The following is a 19,121-nucleotide window of genomic DNA, read 5'->3' as shown; positions in this document are numbered from 1 at the left end:
TCCACGTGGCCTGATGACATCAACGTGCACCAGCGCACGTGTCATAGGCCTGCTGACCTGGAAGTCAGCCATGGAGTCAGCCAGGTCTGGTGCCACAATGGGCTGGTCCAACAAGGGATGAGCATGGATGGTGTCAGCCACATCACCCTCAACCAAGGGGGGCGGGGGGGGGATTATGGGTGCCCTTGACTGGTCCTCCACACATGGGGGGACAGGGTCACCCTGCAGGTAACGACCACGTCCCCTACCGGATCCACCACGGCCACCACTTGTGGCTCGTCCACCTTTGCCACCCTTACGGATTCCTCGCCTCCCAACCATGGCACTGATGTTAATGTGCGTATGGGAGTGGCTGTAAACTATTGTCCTGGGCAATTGGGGGTCAAAGGGGTTGGGTACCAGATGGTAATCGTACCCTAGTGCTCTAGCAAGGCTGAATGTGACCCCTGGGGAAAGATGACGGTCACGCAATGCACAGGAAGCCCAAAAAAGGGAGATAATGTGCACGCAACCCCTCCTAGACCACGTGTGCGGAAAAATAAGCCTGCACTACGCTGTGGCACCCAGTAACACAAGAATGAACGTATGCGTGTCACACGCAGCCTAGAATGACCTCTGAAGGGGTAGGCTACACACGGGGCAAGCACAGATGTTAGATACGTGCGTGACTCACCGTCTGCCAGGAAAAAGAGCGTGAAAAAGAAGCGCGTGTGCACGTTGGCAACACCCCCGCCAAAAGAAGAATTGTACGCTGTCTGAGGAGACAGGACAACAGTAGAAGGGAACGCTGTTTGAGGGAACAGGCCCAGGAAAACCAGAAAAAGAGAAAAAAGAGAAAAAGCTGTCAGAGGTAACAGGGAGTACGAACTTGAAACGCTGTGAAGTAAATCGCGTGTGAAACGACAAGAAGTACAGATTTCACCCACTCGCTCTCCACGAAAAGCACGTACAAGGAAATGGTGTTCTACACGTACCTTTTATGCAGGCCCACACGTCCAGCGTCACTTCCGCGTGTACGCGCTAGGGCCATTTCCACCAATTACACGCTTTGTCACTTCCGCGTGTACACGCTAAGGCCATTTCCACCAATTACAGGCTTTGACACTCGGACGTGTCTTTCATTTTTTTAACACGCAACATTTCAAACGTGTGCCATATTCAACGTGCACGTGACTTCATAGACGCGCATACGCTGGTGGCCTTTGGGCCAATGAATGTACAGACGTGTGCTGACGTGCTTACGCGCTAAGGGCCTTTCCTCGAATTACACGCAGACGTGCTGGATTTTCACGTGCAAAATCACTCCGTATCAAGCTGGCCACGCGTTCACACACGGAAGACCACGCTCCTGCCCAGAAGGCCGAATTACTACCCCACAGAGCCCTGAGCATGCTCCCACCTGCCATCTGCTGCTGCCTGACTGCCTGCTGCCCACGTGCCCTGACATTTGCTGCCTGCACATCAGCCAGGGGTGTAGTTGCTGTGACCACCCCTGCTGGAACCGAAGACTCCCGACTGCTTTTCCATCGCCCCACAGCCCAGGCCCAGGACCCAGTTGCCCACCCACTCCTGCCTCTGGGGTTGCCATGTCGGGCACTGCAACATCTGGCACCAGTGGCAACCCCCGGCCAAGGAGGCAGAGGGGCACCAGCTTCACTGCCACCGAAGTTGGTGTCCTGGTGGAGCATGTCCTGGGGCAGTATGATGCCCTCTTCGGAAGGTTGCGCGTCGACAAGGAAGGACGGACTCGGATCTGGATGGACATCGTGACTGCCATCAACGCGGAGGAGGTGGCAGTCCGCGACTACGAACGTGTCAGGAAGCGCTGGGAGGACTTCAGGTCCAGGACCCTCAACAAGGCCCGGTGCCACCTGAAGGCAGCGGATGCTAAGGGGCGCCAGGGCCACTTGTCGGAAGATCAGATGAGGGTCCTGGAACGCATATCCCCAGCGCTCCACGTCCAGGTCCTTGAGAGGCAGACCCGTCTGGAGTCGAGCGGTAATTGTACATGCATACTGATTGTAAGCTGTGCGTGTGGTGGTGTGCCAGGAGTGTGCAGGTTGAACATGTATTTTTATGTCGGCAAGTAGGGGGGGGTGTACAGGGCTGTGAGGGTGACACATGCGAGGGGTCTCATGTGTGACACATGGATGGTGCTTGTGTGTGTGGGCTTGCATGGCACAGGATGTGGAGGAATGATTGTCAGGTGTGACATGGATGTCGATCGGAACACTGCGACAGTTGGCGGAGGTGTACACATGCATGCAAGTTTGGTGGTGTGTGTGCATGTGTAGTGTACTCCCTATGTTGCATGTGATGTGTGGATGACCTTTGGCTGCTCATGCTGTTGTATGTGAATGGATGGTGCTGGCTGTTGCAATATGGCTGTGGTATGGCTCATGTGTGCAAGTTGAAATGACATGTGTTTTGGGGATTGTGATGCCATGTCTGAGGTTTACCAATGCCACTCATGTATAACTGTCATGTGTGTATGAGTCCATTGTACAGTGCCCTGATGCCTGTGTTTTCTTTCTCGCTGTCTGCAGCGTCAACTGATGAAGAGGGCGGAGAAGGTGCTGTGGAGCACAGCGGCAGGGGTGCACCACCAGCCGGAGATGCAAGGCCCGGATCCCCTCCCAGGTTCTGATCTCGTCGGGGAGTGAGGAGTCCTTTGCCGCGTCCCAGGCCGCAGCTGCCGAGGGGAGGTCCAAGAGGCGGAGGTTGGAGTTGGACTCCTCGGCAGCAGAAGGGACAGCTGGGACCCCACAGGGCCCAACGGAGGAAGATGGCACGGAGTCATCCAGGTTGGTGGGGGGTTTGGAGGAGGAGGAGGCCGTGCAAGCGACAGAGGCGGGGTCTGGAGGTGGGGATTCCACTGGTGCTAGTGGTGCAGTGCAGGATCAGGCACAGGAGGCAGCACAGGCTGCCGCGGAGCTGCCTGTGTGCAATCCTGTCCCTGCTCCTGTCACTGCATCATCTTGCACCAGCGGGGATGCCTACCTCCAGACCCGTTCTCAGGGAGGGGATTGGCTTACAACACCTGGCCTTCCTCTCCCTGCAGATGTGGCTATCCTGCACCAGGTTGAGCCTGTCCAGGGTGGGGTGGCATTGCGTCAACGGGCCATGCGAGCTGACCTGCAGTCTTTTCATGATGAGTCTGCACGTCTTCTCGCATGGCTCGTTGACCGCATTGACCCACTGGGACAGCTCACCAGGGCTGGATTCCTCCGTGTCCTGGACCTTGTTCCGACCCCCTCCTCCACAGAACCCCCTATGCCCCAGTCGTCCTCCATGCCATCTTCCCACCCATGTGTCACCTGGGTGCCCTGTGGAGCTGCCTCCGACCGTGCGGCCAGGCTGGTGGACAACAGATCCCTGCCACAGTCGGGAGTCGGACGTACAGCAGGGGTGGCCACATCAACGACTGCACCCCAGCTGGAGGAGGATGTGCAGGCACCATCGGACAGGGCACATGGAGAGCAGCAGCTGCAGCAGCAGGAGGCTGTAGGTGGGAGCCATGATAGCTCGGGGCCTTCAACATCGGAGGGGCAGGCATCGGCCGGAGGGCAGGAGGACCCTCGACGGGAAGTGTCTTCCGTGTGGCAGCGGTTGGGCCATGCCATAGATGCGGAGCGGCGGCGGGCGGAAGAGGCGCGGCTCACGATGGTCAGGGTGGAGAACTCCATGCGGAGGGCCCTGAGGCGGGCCGAGTGCCTCGAGGCAATCCGCAGGGAGTTGGAGGTGAACATGTCGGCGTCCCTGCGGACCCTCGGGGCAATGGAACAGGACCGCCTCTGGGACATAGACGAGGAGTTCGATGATGCCCTGGCCCGGAACACCACTGAGTGAGCCGCTGGACTGGCCCGCCGCCATTGTATATAGTTATTTAGTGATAGGTTTCCTTTATTGTTTATTTTTATTTGGAGTCGACGGACACTGCTCCACCTTTTGTATATAGATCCATTTTAGATGGGTTTTTTTGTAGGTTTCATTTCTTCTGTTGGGATGATGGACCCTGAATACTTTGTACATAGTTGGACTTTGCATTTGGATATTTTTTTTACTATGAATATTTTTTTCCATGGAGCAATGGTTTTCTATTTCTTTTTTCCCTTCATTTCCTTTTTATGGACTTGAACTTTGGAAGACATTTTTTTGGATTATCATTTATTGATTTTAATTTGAAAAGAGACAGCCAGCTTAATTTGCTTTATTTTATACTTGTGTATATTGTTTAATTTTGATTGGCATTACTGTTGTTTTTAATACATTATTTTGATTTTTTCATTCTTCAATGTGTGGTTTCATCTCATTGTTTTCATGCATGTCATGATATGGGTTTTCAGGTTCACTTGCAACCATTGTGTGTGTGTGAGACACATGTGTTCATTTACATTGTTTCCATTGGAGTAGTATCATGAGCGCATGTAATACTTGGTTGTGTCTTTGGGCTGTGGTGGCTGGCCATGAGGCCCATGCTTGAGGATTGTCAGGGCCTGTGGGCAGGGGGACATGAGTGGGGGCCTGGTGGATGCTGCCCCTGCACTGCTGGGGGGTGGGGTGATAGGGGACATGAGTGGGGGCCTGGTGGAGGGTGCCCCTGCACTGCTGGGGGGTGGGCGTGGTGGGAGACATGAGTGGGGGCCTGGTGGAGGCTGCCCCTGGTGGCGTGGGGGTGGTGGGAGACATGAGTGGGGGCCTGGTGGAGGGTGCCCTGCAATGCTGGGGGGTGGGGGTGAAGTGGGCCATGAGTGGCGGCCTGGTGGAGGCTGTCTCTGCACTGCTGGGGAGTGGGGGTGATAGGGGCCATGAGTGGGGGCCTGGTGGAGGGTGCCCCTGCACTGCTGGGGGGTGGGGGTGATGGGAGACATGAGTGGGGGCCTGGTGGAGGGTGCCCTGCAATGCTGGGGGGTGGGGGTGCAGGGGGCCATGAGTGGCGGCCTGGTGGAGGCTGCCCCTGCACTGCTGGGGGGTGGGGGTGATAGGGGACATGAGTGGGGGCCTGGTGGAGGCTGCCCCTGGTGGCTGGGGGGTGGGGGTGGTGGGAGACATGAGTGGGGGCCTCGTGGAGGCTGCCCCTGCACTGCTGGGGGTGGGGGTGATAGGGGACATGAGTGGGGGCCTGGTGGAGGGTGCCCCACACTGCTGGGGGGGTGGGGGGTGGGAGACATGAGCAGGTGTGCAGGGTAGTCCCCTGTTTTGTGGGCTGCCTGCAGGGGCCGTGGAGGGTGTACAGGGAACACCTGTGAGGACCCACCCAGCCTAATCGCATGTGTAACTTCCCGCGCACCCCTGTAATACACGTACCCAGCCAAATTGCGTGTGATAATTCCCGCGCACCCCTGTCATACACGTACCCAGCCAAATCGCGTGTGATAATTCCCGCGCACCCCTGTAATACACGTACCCAGCCAAATCGCGTTTGATGATTCCTGCGTACCCCTGTAATACACGTACCCTGGCTAATCGCGTGTAAAACTTCACGCGTACCCCTGTAATACACGTACCCAGCCAAATTGCGTGTGATAATTCCCGCGTACCCCTGTAATACACGTACCCTGGCTAATCGCGTGTAAAACTTCATGCGTACCCCTGTAATACACGTACCCAGCCAAATCGCGTGTGATAATTCTCGTGTACCCCTGTAATACACGTACGCTGGCTAATCGCGTGTAAAACTTCACACGTACCCCTGTAATACACGTACCCGGGCTAATCGCGTGTAAAACTTCCCGCGTACACCTGTAATACACTTACCCTGGCTAATTGCATGTAAAACTTCCCACATACCCCTGATATAAACGTTACCCGCTTTGCGTTCCTTGTTTGGCAGCCCTGTAAACTGGTCCAGGGTTAGTGCAGCCCTTTGCGATGATTTAGCGATTTTGATGGCTTTTCCTTGCGCGAGGGCGTTCTTGGGGGCGTTACTGGCGCTGCTGCAGGGTTTCTGCGATACTCTGCACCACGGCTGGTTTGGGAGCCTAAAATCCATGAATACGCTGTGCGTGGAAATCGGTTTTAGCGCACGCGCCTGGCGCAGACAATCGCACGCGGACACTCTGCGCCAGCCGCTTGCGACACTTTTCTGCGAAATTCTATGAATTACCCTGTTAGTATCAACCGAAAACCTTCCTAGATGGTACTGATAAAATGTCTCCTGTATCTATACTAAAGCAGAAGTAACCTCTTCGTAGACTGCTCATGTTGGCCTTCAAATGCTATTTGTTTATCATTCTGATTAGAGCAAGAATGAAGAGGTTAAAGGGGATCTCAAGGGAGTAGTTACTCACTTTAGGTCCCCATACCCTCTTCATTCTTGCTCTTATTGAATGCTCCTCATTCTTGCTAATTTTGAATGCTGCAAGGCAGCATATCAACCTATGGGTTGTGATCGCGATGAGGTTGGCGACCAGATATTCTTGATCACTTAATTCCTTTGGTTTGGTGGAGGGGGCCCCAAAGATATCTGTGCCCAGGGCCCCAAAATTGCTTAAGTTGGCCCTGGCTGGAGCCACTATACGATGGGACAGAAAATTGTACTTGCTCCTCAGGGCAAATAATCTCTGTTCTCCCCTGCATGAACTGGTGAGAAAATACTCAGTCATGCATTGCACGACCCATGCGCACGTCCCATGCGCATGTTCTATAGAGGCACAGGGGAATGTGTTTATTGTCTGCCCCTTGTTTATATTCATCCTGCTTCATTGGGGTGTGCATTACAATGTGCAGAAGCACCATCTTATTTGTGGACATTTTCAATGTGGAGGATGAATAGGCAAAAATGATTGTGTGCATCTTTGATGCACACAATCAAAGGAACGCCATGACTAGGGCACATCTCTTTTGGGTGCAAGCGATGAGATACACTAGTGATTCTCATCACTAGTGCCAACACAAGTTTCGAGAAGAGGCCTTTTACTTTAGATATCAGTTATGTTTTTCCCTATGTAGAGAGCTCATAACATTGCAATCCTAAAGGACAAAATTACATTCCTTTAAGGAATGTTTGAGTTGGCATCATAAATGCTTGACACGTGACTGACTGCCCCTCAGCCCTACTAGCCCTTCTGAGGTCTTTGAGCTGCAGCCATGGAATCTCCATATAATTAAATACATATCCTCACTAGTCCTCATGGAAGCAAGCACAACAGGATGAATATTCCTGTGCCTCTTATTCATGACTGACTCTTCCCCAGCCCTATAGACTTTTCAGAGGTTAATGTCTGTTATACATTCCCTTTATTGCACTATTATAAACATCAATAATTATAATAATAATCAATATATCAATCTCCAAATAGTGAAAAGCAGACAAAGTTATGTCTGACATTCGATTGGCTCATCTCGTCTGACTTGCATTCTTACAATTCCCCTTTTCACTTATTTGATCACCTTCAGAAAGATGAACGTCTGAGTCCTTCTCGCAGATGCAAACCTAATGCTTGCCTGTGACACATAGATCTCTGAGGTAGGTGCCTTCATCTAATGGGATGCATTTCTGCACAGTTTAATGTGCTGTCATACTTGGATAACATTCACTGATATAAGGACTCACATTGTTCTTGCTAACCCCCAATTCGCAAACCAGCCTTGCCCCTTATTTTCCCCTAACTGTTGTCTCCCTTCCTAATGCCTTTTAAGTTGTTTTTGTGTGTATTTCTTTCCCAAGATGGCGGCTGGAATAAAAATCTGCAGGTATCTGCAAACCTACCGAATCTCACTGGAGATTCTCGGCAGCCTGCACGTCACTTTTAAGAAACTTCACCCAGCCTTATTGCTAAATACTGTAGTTGAACTTTCACAAAAATGTAGAACACACAGGAGCTCGTTGTATTGCTCCTTTTAATTTGGGTGTGGGAACCTGGTACATTTACAATCCTGAGTAGCCAGGTCCCCACTGCCAGATATTCCTCATTTGCATGGTGGAGTGCAAAAGGGGAGGGCAAAAGGTGACGTACAAGCATGCACGCCACGTTTTGTCCTCCCCTTTTGCACTCTACCATGCAATTGAAGGACATATGGCAGGTGTTTTTTGGATCCCCAGCATTTGCACCCACATAAAAATGCATGTCGGCACAAAAGCCAGAGTATTTGTATTGCGGAGAGGTAGGGAGATGCGAAAACACAAGTTATGTTTCACCCCAACTGCCCCGCCATAACATTGAGGAAAAGGAGCCATGACGCAAACAGAATGCGTAAACGGCTTAGTCATGGCTTTTACGTATTCTGTTCAGGTTCCAACTCATCCAAAATGACTCGCACAGAGTACATGACATTTGTGTACCATTGCTTTTCAGATCACTGAGTCGTGGTTCTTTCCCAACGTAAACACTTTGTGAAGGCATGCACTGCCAGCATAGTTGTCCAGCTCTATTTTGCCTTCAGTTTATTCACGTGACAGAGAATGTGTTAATTTAGCCATTTAATTGATTTCTGGTTTACTGCAGAGAAGTCATGCGTTTCATGGAGCTGTCATCAACGAATGATTAACGTTATCTTGTCTCTTTCCATGACTGTTTTTTTTTTCAAATATATTGTAGACGTTATTAGCATGGAGGTAGGGATTTAAGAACGTATTTGCATGTTCCGTACAATTGTGTCATATCTGGTTCCATCTTACCAGTGAGTAGTACTAACTCCACAAGGGGATAGAATATGGAAAGGTTCAGTGAAGTCTAAAACAATATAGAATGCTTTCTTACCTCTGGGCCCAAAGAGCAGAAGATAGCAGTTGTTGCAGAATGGCTTGTCATCGTGCTGTGAATACATGAAACAGGACATGTAACTGATGCCAGTATATTCTTCTCAAAGATGTGCAACCCAAACTAAATTGGCATACTACAAAGCAGGTTAGAGATACATCAATGTTATGTTATGTTAAATGGCATTTATATAGCGCCTTATGTATCATTGGTATGACCTCAAAGCGCTGTTAGGTTGAATGCCCTCGGGAACCACAGTTCAAGTCAGTAGAGAGAGAGAGTGCCGTATGGTGCACGGGTGCACCGGATATGTGTGCAGCTGGTGTGGTTGTTGCATTATAGCTGCTCCTTAGTGGGAGGTGTGGTGCTAAGGAAATCAGTTGGATGTGTTCAGTCTGGAGGGTGGACACCCAGACTGAGTTTTGGCTGTGTTAGGCCTGAGGAGACTCCTAAGATAGCTAGTATGTGCTTAGCTAGCTGTGTTTTAATTAGGATGCTGAAGTGTTTGTGGGGTCATGTTAGTATGAGAACAGGTAGGCCGAATATGTCATACCATAGCTGTGTCCTAGTTGAATGATGGTGTATAGGAGAGAGTAAGCGTAGTAGTGTGATATGGTGGTTATCAATGAAGCTACTTACAAGGAAAGGAAACCCGGTATATAACTGTCTAATCACAATTAGCAGTGTATACTTTGTCTATATCCGGGAGGATAATGATAGGAGTACAGGGAGACAAAGCTATGAAGCAGGTACTAGAGGTGTATGGTATAAACACTCTTAGTAAAACATAAGGAGGGACCACGGAAGGTTAAAAAAGTCTGTATCAAATTTTAATAATAAACAGTCCGTCAGATTTAAAACATCCAATTAGATAGATAGGTCCATAATACAGAAATTGTCACATCCCATGTAGAAAGCAACAATAGGGAATACGTAGCAGGCTCCACTGGCCAGTTAAAAGTAATGTTATAGCAAAAATACGACCACTGAGGGTACTTATCAACCTAAATAGTAAGATACCCACCCAAATATGGATAAATATGTCATAAATGTTACTCTCTGTTTACAGTTCAGAGATATGTCTCGACATGTTTCTGTTCCTCTAAAACAAAGTGTGGAACATTCATCAGGAGGGAATAAATTACAGTATAGCCTATTTGACAATTGGGGTGGTAAACAATACCACTACAGTATCCTAGCACCTGCAAGAGATAAAAACAACAGACATCAAAGATTAGCTAATCAATAGTTATATACTTTGGTAGGTTCAAAAAATGAACTGGGCAACCTATCAAGGGGGATAATTACCTGATAAGGTGCCAGTGGGGGCTCTCTACTAGCATTAGTAGGTCTAGGGTAGTGAACATCACGGCCCTACAAAAGAAAAGGAATAATCAATAGCCAATATATCAGCTATTAAAAAGCCTAGTAGTACACACAGTACAACAGCGAAAATAGGGAGGAAGACACCCATGATGTGTCTAAGCGTCAAAGCGTCTCATAGTGGGGAGGGGGAACCATAACGAGTGAGTCCCACATACAAAAAGAGACAGATGCGAACCGGCGGTGGATGAGCGAGACATGCTTCACAAAAATGCAGGCAGTGTTAACGCCCAGAAAGTGCAGGGCCACCCGGACAGGGCATAATGGAGGTAACATACCACTATATCACAGTGCATAGAGAGGAAATAAGTGAGACCGGTATTAGCCTGCTAAGCGAACAACAATACGGGACGGGATGACTCCGCGGTGAGCAGCGTACTCGTGATCAAAGTCAGAAGTATAAGAATACCTAAAAATGCTCAGAGGAATCCTACCTTGGTAAGCCCACAGGAGTGTAATCAGGAGCAAATCACAGCGTTCCGCACTGCAGATAAAGTAGATACAACAAAATAGTGCGATCAGTGTAAAAAATACGATCGAGTTGCATCGACGGCAGCCGGATAAGAATAGGAGAGCGAGCAGCTAAACGCTGTTCATCTGTGAGCAACGTAACTTACCAAGTGCTGGGGAGTACGAGGCAAGCAGGTATCTCGCCCTCGAGGATCTACACAGAGTATCCAGAAACAGCGCGATGCGGCCGATGCAGGTTGGTTGTCAAGGGAACCTCAAGATAGTCCTACTACTATGTTAGTGTATCCTTAGAAGGATGGCGTGAGTGAGTGAAACCCGGCGGCCATCTTACAAGGGAGTGAAAGAAAAAGTAACAAGGGTTGGGGTACTTCCAACACCAAGTCAGTGAAAAGTGCCCAAGTCGAATGGTGAAACAAAGGAGACTAAAAGGAGGGGGTCTCATAAAATCAATAGAGGGACGGGGTGGTTGGGAAAACTAAAGAGTCAGGTAGACTAAAACCCTAAAGCTCAAGGGTGGAGTTGCCAACAGTAACATCATAAACAGGTTTAAACATGTAGCAATGTATACAAAGATATTTACACAAGGCCGCTAGATATTATGCCAATCAATCGACTCGTTGAGCCCCGTGACATCACTATGTAGGGTAAAAATCATCTTTTGTTCCATTTTCAACAATTTCTTTTCACGTGCTGTGTTATTTGCTCCTTTCAGAGCCAGTAGAACCGTCCAGGTGAAGTCTTCATATTTATGTTTCAGAAGGTTGAAGTGTTTCACAAGTGGAGCATTCTCAGTTCTGTTCTTCAAACAGCTCCAATGTTCCATTATTCGAGTTTTTACTTTTTTGATAGTCTTGCCGACATAGTGCAATCCACATCTACAGGTAATCATGTATACTACAAAGTCAGTGTTACAATTAGTGAGGTTCTTTTGGGTCCAGCGTTTTGAGAGGCCAACATCAACTTCTTTAGTTCTCGCAGTTAGTTTGCAAAGCCACATGTGCCGCAAGGATAATGCCCAGTGGCTTCTGGGAGACCCCAAAGGGAGGTCAATTTGGGTTCCGGAATATTGACCGATTTCAATTTGCTATTACTAACTATATTGCCAATGGTGGTACTTCTTTTATAGGCGAATATAGACATATGGATAGATTGAGTTGCTGTTCTAAAGATTTTCCAGTTTTTCTTTATGTTGTTGGTGATTTCAAAACTCTGGTCCGTAAAGGTGTTCACGCAGACAATGCGATCCTCTTTAGGTTTCATTAGCTTGGGTTCTAACAAGGCCTCTCGATTATTGTTAAATGCCCCTTTGGCTGATTTTCTTATTAACTTTTTGGGATAGCCTCTTTGTCTGAGCTTTTTACTGAGTGTGGAAGCCTCAACTTCATAAGTTTCTTTATCAGAACTATTCCTCTTGAGACGGAGAAATTGTCCAAAGGGGAGGTTGTCGCATAGATGTTTATTATGGTGGCTAGAATAATCAAGAAGGGAATTCTTATCAGTTGGTTTATGATAAGGTTTTATTTTTAAGACCACATTAAGGGGAAAGATGGTTAAATCTAGAAAGTTAGTAGACTCACTACTAGAAGTCATCGTGAATTGTAGATGGGGATTGAGACCATTTACCCAGGTGAAGAAATTGTTGGCATCATCCTGTGACCCCTTCCACAATACCAGGATGTCATCAATGTAACGACTCCATTTCGTGATATTGTTCCTGAAAGGATTGCTGTTGTTATAAATATGTGATTTCTCGAAAGTTTCAACGTATAGATTTGCCACGCTCTGAGCCATGGTGGCCCCCATAGCTGTGCCCTCGATTTGTTGATAACATTTTCCGTTGAACTCGAAGTAGTTACGTTTCAGTGCGAGTTCCACACACCAGAGGATAAATGAGGTGGGTACTGGGTCATTGTCTTCTCGGGTAAGTAGTATTGCTTCTATGGTATCTATTGACGCCTGTTGTGGTATGTTGGTATACAGGGAAACAATATCCAAACCTATAAGTAGGTTGCATGAAGGGTCAAACTCAAGATTTTCATAGCAGTTGATAACATCTCTGGAATCTTTTAGATAGGATTGCATTTTTTGTACATATATTTTCAAGTAGTGGTCTGCAAAAGTAGAGAGTGGTTCTAAAACAGAATCAATACCCGCTACAATGGGGCGGCCGGGTGGGTTCAGAAGAGTTTTGTGTACCTAAGGAAGGGTGTAAAACGTAGGGATGCTGGGTTTTTTATTGACAAGGAAGTCTGCTTCCTGTTTAGAGATCCATTCACGGTCTTTCGCTTTCCCCACTTTGTCAGCTACAAGTAGTTGGAGTTCAGGTGTAGGGTCTCGAGTAAGTAAATGGTAGTAGGAGATGTTGCTCAGTTGTCTTTCACATTCATCAATATAATCGGTGCGGTTGAGAATCACAATACCTCCACCTTTGTCCGCCTTCTTTATGATGATCGATGGATTAGTAGACAAGGAATCAAGAGCTTTGCGTTCCTGATTGGATAAGTTGTGAAAGGTCCTTCGATGCTTAACTTCAAGGGCAGTGACCTCAGCAATGACTTTCTTTTCAAAGACTAATGATTCAGGAGAAAAACTTTGGGGGGGAGGGTAAAACGTAGATGGATTCCATAGCCCTGTACAATTTCGTTACATTGATGACATCCTGGTATTGTGGAAGGGGTCACAGGATGATGCCAACAATTTCTTCACCTGGGTAAATGGTCTCAATCCCCATCTACAATTCACGATGACTTCTAGTAGTGAGTCTACCAACTTTCTAGATTTAACCATCTTTCCCCTTAATGGGGTCTTAAAAATAAAACCTTATCATAAACCAACTGATAAGAATTCCCTTCTTCATTATTCTAGCCACCATATTAAACATCTACGCGACAACCTCCCCTTTGGACAATTTCTCCGTCTCAAGAGGAATAGTTCTGATAAAGAAACTTATGAAGTTGAGGCTTCCACACTCAGTAAAAAGCTCAGACAAAGAGGCTATCCCAAAAAGTTAATAAGAAAATCAGCCAAAAGGGCATTTAACAATAATCGAGAGGCCTTGTTAGAACCCAAGCTAATGAAACCTAAAGAGGATTGCATTGTCTGTGTGAACACCTTTACGGACCAGAGTTTTGAAATCACCAACATCATAAAGAAAAACTGGAAAATCTTTAGAACCGCAACTCAATCTATCCCTATGCCTATATTCGCCTATAAAAGAAGTACCACCATTGGCAATATAGTTAGTAATAGCAAATTGAAATCGGTCAATATTCCGGAACCCAAATTGACCTCCCTTTTGGGTCTCCCAGAAGCCACTGGGCATTATCCTTGCGGCACATGTGGCGTTTGCAAACTAACTGCGAGAACTAAAGAAGTTGATGTTGGCCTCTCAAAACCCTGGACCCAAAAGAACCTCACTAATTGTAACACCGACTTTGTAGTATACATGATTACCTGTAGATGTGGATTGCACTATGTCGGCAAGACTATCAGAAAAGTAAAAACTCGAATAATGGAACATCGGAGCTGTTTGAAGAACAGAACTGAGAATGCTCCACTTGTGAAACACTTCAACCTTCTGAAACATAAATATGAAGACTTCACCTGGACGGTTCTACTGGCTCTGAAAGGAGCAAATAACACAGCACGTGAAAAGAAATTGTTGAAAATGGAACAAAGGATGATTTTTACCCTACATAGTGATGTCACGGGGCTCAATGAGTCGATTGATTGGCATAATATCTAGCGGCCTTGTGCAAATATCTTTGTATACATTGCTACATATTTAAACCTGTTCATGATGTTACTGTTGGCAACTCCACCCTTGAGCTTTAGGGTTTTAGTCTACCTGACACTTTAGTTTTCCCAACCACCCCGTCCCTCTATTGATTTTATTAGACCCCCTCCTTTTAGTCTCCTTTGTTTCACCATTCGACTTGGGCACTTTTCACTGACTTGGTGTTGGAAGTACCCCAACCCTTGTTACTTTTTCTTTCACTCCCTTGTAAGATGGCCGCCGGGTTTCACTCACTCACGGCATCCTTCTAAGGATACACTAACATAGTAGTAGGACTATCTTGAGGTTCTCTTGACAACCAACCTGCATCGGCCACATCGCGCTGTTTCTGGATACTCTGTGTAGATCCTCAAGGGCGAGATACCTGCTTGCCTCGTACTCCCCCGCACTTGGTAAGTTACGCTGCTTACAGATGAACAGCGTTTAGCTGCTCGCTCTCCTATTCTTCTCAGGCTGCCGTCGATGCAACTCAATCGTATTTTTTACACATATCGCACTATTTTGTTGTATCTACTTTATCTGCAGTGCGGAATGCTGTGATTTGCTCCTGATTACACTCCTGTGGGCTTACCAAGGTAGGATTCCTCTGGGCATTTTTAGGTATTCTTATACTTCTGACTTTGATCACGAGTACGCCGCTCACCGCGGAGTCATCCCGTCCCGTATTGTTGTTCGCTTAGCAGGCTAATACCGGTCTCACTTATCTCCTCTCTATGCACTGTGATATAGTGGTATGTTAACTCCATTATGCCCTGTCCGGGTGGCCCTGCACTTTCTGGGCGTTAACACTGCCTGCATTTTTGTGAAGCATGTCTCGCTCATCCATCGCCGGTTCGCATCTGTCTCTTTTTGTATTTGGGACTCACTCGTTATGGTTCCCCCTCCCCACTATGAGACGCTTTGACGCTTAGACACATCATGGGTGTCTTCCTCCCTATTTTCGCTGTTGTACTGTGTGTACTACTAGGCTTTTTAATAGCTGATATATTGGCTATTGATTATTCCTTTTCTTTTGTAGGGCCGTGATGTTCACTACCCTAGACCTACTAATGCTAGTAGAGAGCCCCCACAGGCACCTTATCAGGTAATTATCCCCCTTGATAGGTTGCCCAGTTCATTTTTTGAACCTACCAAAGTATATAACTATTGATTAGCTAATCTTTGATGTCTATTGTTTTTATCTCTTGCAGGTGCTAGGATACTGTAGTGGTATTGTTTACCACCCCAATTGTCAAATAGGCTATACTGTAATTTATTCCCTCATGATGAATGTTCCACACTTTGTTTTAGAGGAACAGAAACATGTCGAGACATATCTCTGAACTGTAAACAGAGAGTAACATTTATGACATATTTATCCATATTTGGGTGGGTACCTTACTATTTAGGTTGATAAGTACCCTCAGTGGTCGTATTTTTGCTATAACATTACTTTTAACTGGCCAGTGGAGCCTGCTACGTATTCCCTATTGTTGCTTTCTACATGGGATGTGACAATTTCTGTATTATGGACCTATCTATCTAATTGGATGTTTTAAATCTGACGGACTGTTTATTATTAAAATTTGATACAGACTTTTTTAACCTTCCGTGGTCCCTCCTTATGTTTTACTAAGAGTGGTTATCAATGAAGCACCTGCAACTAAGCAAGAGAGCAGGACAGGGGCGATACATAGCGGCATACGTATATAAAGCGACAGGATGGATAGGGTAAACATGTGATACGGATAACGTGGGGATACAGGTACATAGCATATACATAGCATAAATAGGAGATCTAGAGATATATTCACTCCATCCGTTCCATCCGTTCCATTTGTTCTATCGGTTCCATCCGCTTTATCCTATCAATATCGGCTGCCACGAAACATATCGTGGAGCTGTTACAATGTTTCAACTAAAATGTTACAAAAAAGCATGTCCCAAAAATTCAGTTGAATCAAAACATTGCAAGGAATCGGCCTAAAGTATCACTGCAAACTAGTTATTGGACCTAAGCTGTCTCTTTGATCAATTAACCACTGGCATCTTGTGATGTAAATTCTCAATCATTAATAATATCTTAACTATATATTCAGGTTAGAAATATGAGACTAATTTTTACGCCAACTGCTAAACGGTACACATTGATGGCAATATATTCTGGCAAGGCGTACTGTCCCCACATACTTTTCTATTACCACAAAATGCCGTGCGCAAAAAGTTATTTAATTTGAAGCACAACCAAAAGGCTCTTTAGCATCTTTTTTTTTTATTTATTTACCAAAGTGAATAATGATTCCATCTTCAGCTTACCCACCTGCAAGCAACGGAGGACATACTGACCCCATGAAAACATTCCCTCCCATCCAACGAATCTTAGTTGACCTTATTGTTGTAGTGACACACCATAGCCAAACTACTATCATCGGACGAATTGACATTGACAAAACATAAACAAGGCACGGCAAAGTGCAAATGCATTGAAAATGAAATGATATCCTTTGCTGATGCAATGAAGTACACACTACACTAATTGCATACAGCAGCCAAATCAATGTGCAACTACCCTTTGCACGCTGTGGACTTCTAACGGTCATTCCCCTTTTGGTGGAACATGTGGCCAAATTATCTTTGATATTGCCACTACAATATGCTGCATCTGCATTCAGGGTGTAAATCCATGATGCTCCTGGACAAGTAGCTTTCTTTTCTCATGAGTAAGAATGGACTTTCGGGTCTCACGAGAGGACTCCTTATCCAATCATGCATCCTGGATTGCTGGCGAAGTCATGGGTGTATCTGTCTAGCCAATCAGCATCCTTTTGGGGTGAATCAAACAGGTCTGTTTGAGTTCAATCGCCCAATTGGCACTGGCGATTCTCCTAAAGGAAGTTCCGCACTCTAAAAGACACAGCTCAATTTCTTTTCCTTCATGGCTTTTGCTATGCTGTAAGGGGAGGAGCAGAAACGACACACAGATACTTGAAGGGTGTCTGTAGTCTTGCATTAGCTTTGGAGCAGGACTGTATAAGGGATTGTAACTGTTTGGTGTTGTTCGTTTGTCTAGTTTTATGTGTTTTGAAGGACTTGTTTGCCCCTTTGTTTCAGTGTTTGTTCAATGTATTAATTTTATTTATTTATCTATTTATTGATATTGCGCCGGAGCCCGCGGTCATCAGGGCGCAAACATTTAGACCGAGACAAACATACTGTGAAACGGGACAACTGGATGCTATCTACTCGATTTATTTAAAGATAGCCGTCTTCAGTGCTTGAATCGTGCGTTGTTTCACTCATATGAACAAAAAAGGAAATGCCTTTTCCTTTAGTGCCATTTCTGTTATGTGTACCCCTTTAAAAGTAAAAAAAAATGAAGTTCACCTGCCCCTAATCCGACCCTCAAACAAACCACCAAAAATGCAAAATATGTTTATCCATTTACAATTTGGCCATACAAATGCATTGATGTCGTCTCACCTCACAAGCTGCTGTTCTGTTGGTTGGTTGTGTAATATGTTTTTTTATTAGTATAGTTGTGCATAGTATAGCAGTTATTAGGTTTTTTCACTTGATATATTTGGGTTGCGCTTTAGTTCTCAGGGATGGTTTGGGATGGTTTGGATTTTCCGCTTTTTAGTTTTTGGGGGTGTGCTCACGCACAGTCCTTACTCAGCCTTGTCAATGGTATTTGTGTTTTGTGTGGTGCAAATGAGAACCTGCGAGGGGTAGAAAGTCGCATGGTAGGCAGAGGAGGTTGAGCTCTGATTCTCCATGCAGGAGGAAGAGGATTCCCCCATGATGGGTGGGGAGGCGGGAACTCATGCTGTACGTGGAAGGGGTGCCGGTTTGTGGGTCAGGGTATCATTGCCAATCCTCTGAGGAAGCTGGAGAGGCTGAGGAATTGGTGGGGATCGCAGGAGAAAGAGTGGGAGAGGAGGAAAAGTCAATGGAGAAGACCCCATTTGAGGCACCGAGTCACAGGCAGCAGGGCTTCGTGTGGTTGACTCTACAGAGCCAGGGGGAGAGGACCTCTAGTGCACCCCCGTCTAAGGCAGGACCAGAGGTGGAATTGGAGGGCATGCTACTCATGTGGGAAGAGAGGGCAGCTACACAATCACTAAGGAGGAAGTGGTTGCATCCAGCAAGGCGAGGGTGTTGCTGAGGATGAAAGGCAGGTCCATTCAGAAGAATCTCGGGCAGCCTGTTGATGTCCCGCAGCAGATGGTGGATGAATCCGATGGGTATGAGGAGGTGGTGAAGGAGATACTTCCTGTTCCTACCATTGTATAGGGGGCACACCAGGTGTAGGATTAGGCCTATGGAGTGGAGTCCTCTACCCCTTCTCTACACAGGTCTTATGGATATGGCGTGGGGCTATTTTGCTCTGTCAACTGAGAAGTCCATCAGACAAGATGTGCCTGATGTATTCTGCATTTTGGAGGGCTGTGGGATGAGGGTCAGATGGAGCAGAAGGGAAGGATAAGGGCAATATCTTAAGGGCAATGGCCAGGAGAAACCATGCTTTCCAGTAGCACGACAATTTCTACCTGAGTATTTTTCCTTTGTGGAGGTTAATAGAGGCATAGCTGCTACCATTCCCCAGGGCCATGGTACAGAACGGCAGTGATATCTAGCATGCAATGCCAAAACACCCGCACCAGTCGAGCTAGCCCATTCAGTGTCAGTTTCACTAGAAACTGTGACCAGCAGCAGGCCCCAGTTAACATTGCCACCCAAACACAAAGCCCTGAGGAATCGAAGTGCTAGTTACAGAAAGTGCATGGCAA

At 46.9% G+C, this 19,121-nt stretch overlaps 1 protein-coding gene across 2 annotated transcripts in view; it reads right to left on the bottom strand.

Moving 5' to 3' along the window:
- The window catches only part of LOC138515846 (cysteine-rich protein 1-like), a 239,019-nt gene that overhangs the window by 53,417 nt on the left and 166,481 nt on the right, over positions 1–19,121 (bottom strand). For both annotated transcript variants that reach the window (XM_069630591.1, XM_069630592.1), the window contains one exon: positions 8,703–8,757. In XM_069630591.1, coding sequence (XP_069486692.1) covers positions 8,703–8,757 — 55 coding nt within the window. The remainder of the gene's footprint in view (positions 1–8,702; positions 8,758–19,121) is intronic.

Source organism: Ambystoma mexicanum, chromosome 6q (genome assembly GCF_040938575.1).
Source record: "Ambystoma mexicanum isolate Mex_15411 chromosome 6q, UKY_AmexF1_1, whole genome shotgun sequence".
In the NCBI taxonomy this organism is placed as follows: Eukaryota; Metazoa; Chordata; class Amphibia; order Caudata; family Ambystomatidae; genus Ambystoma; species Ambystoma mexicanum.
This window is presented reverse-complemented; position numbering and strand designations above follow the sequence as displayed.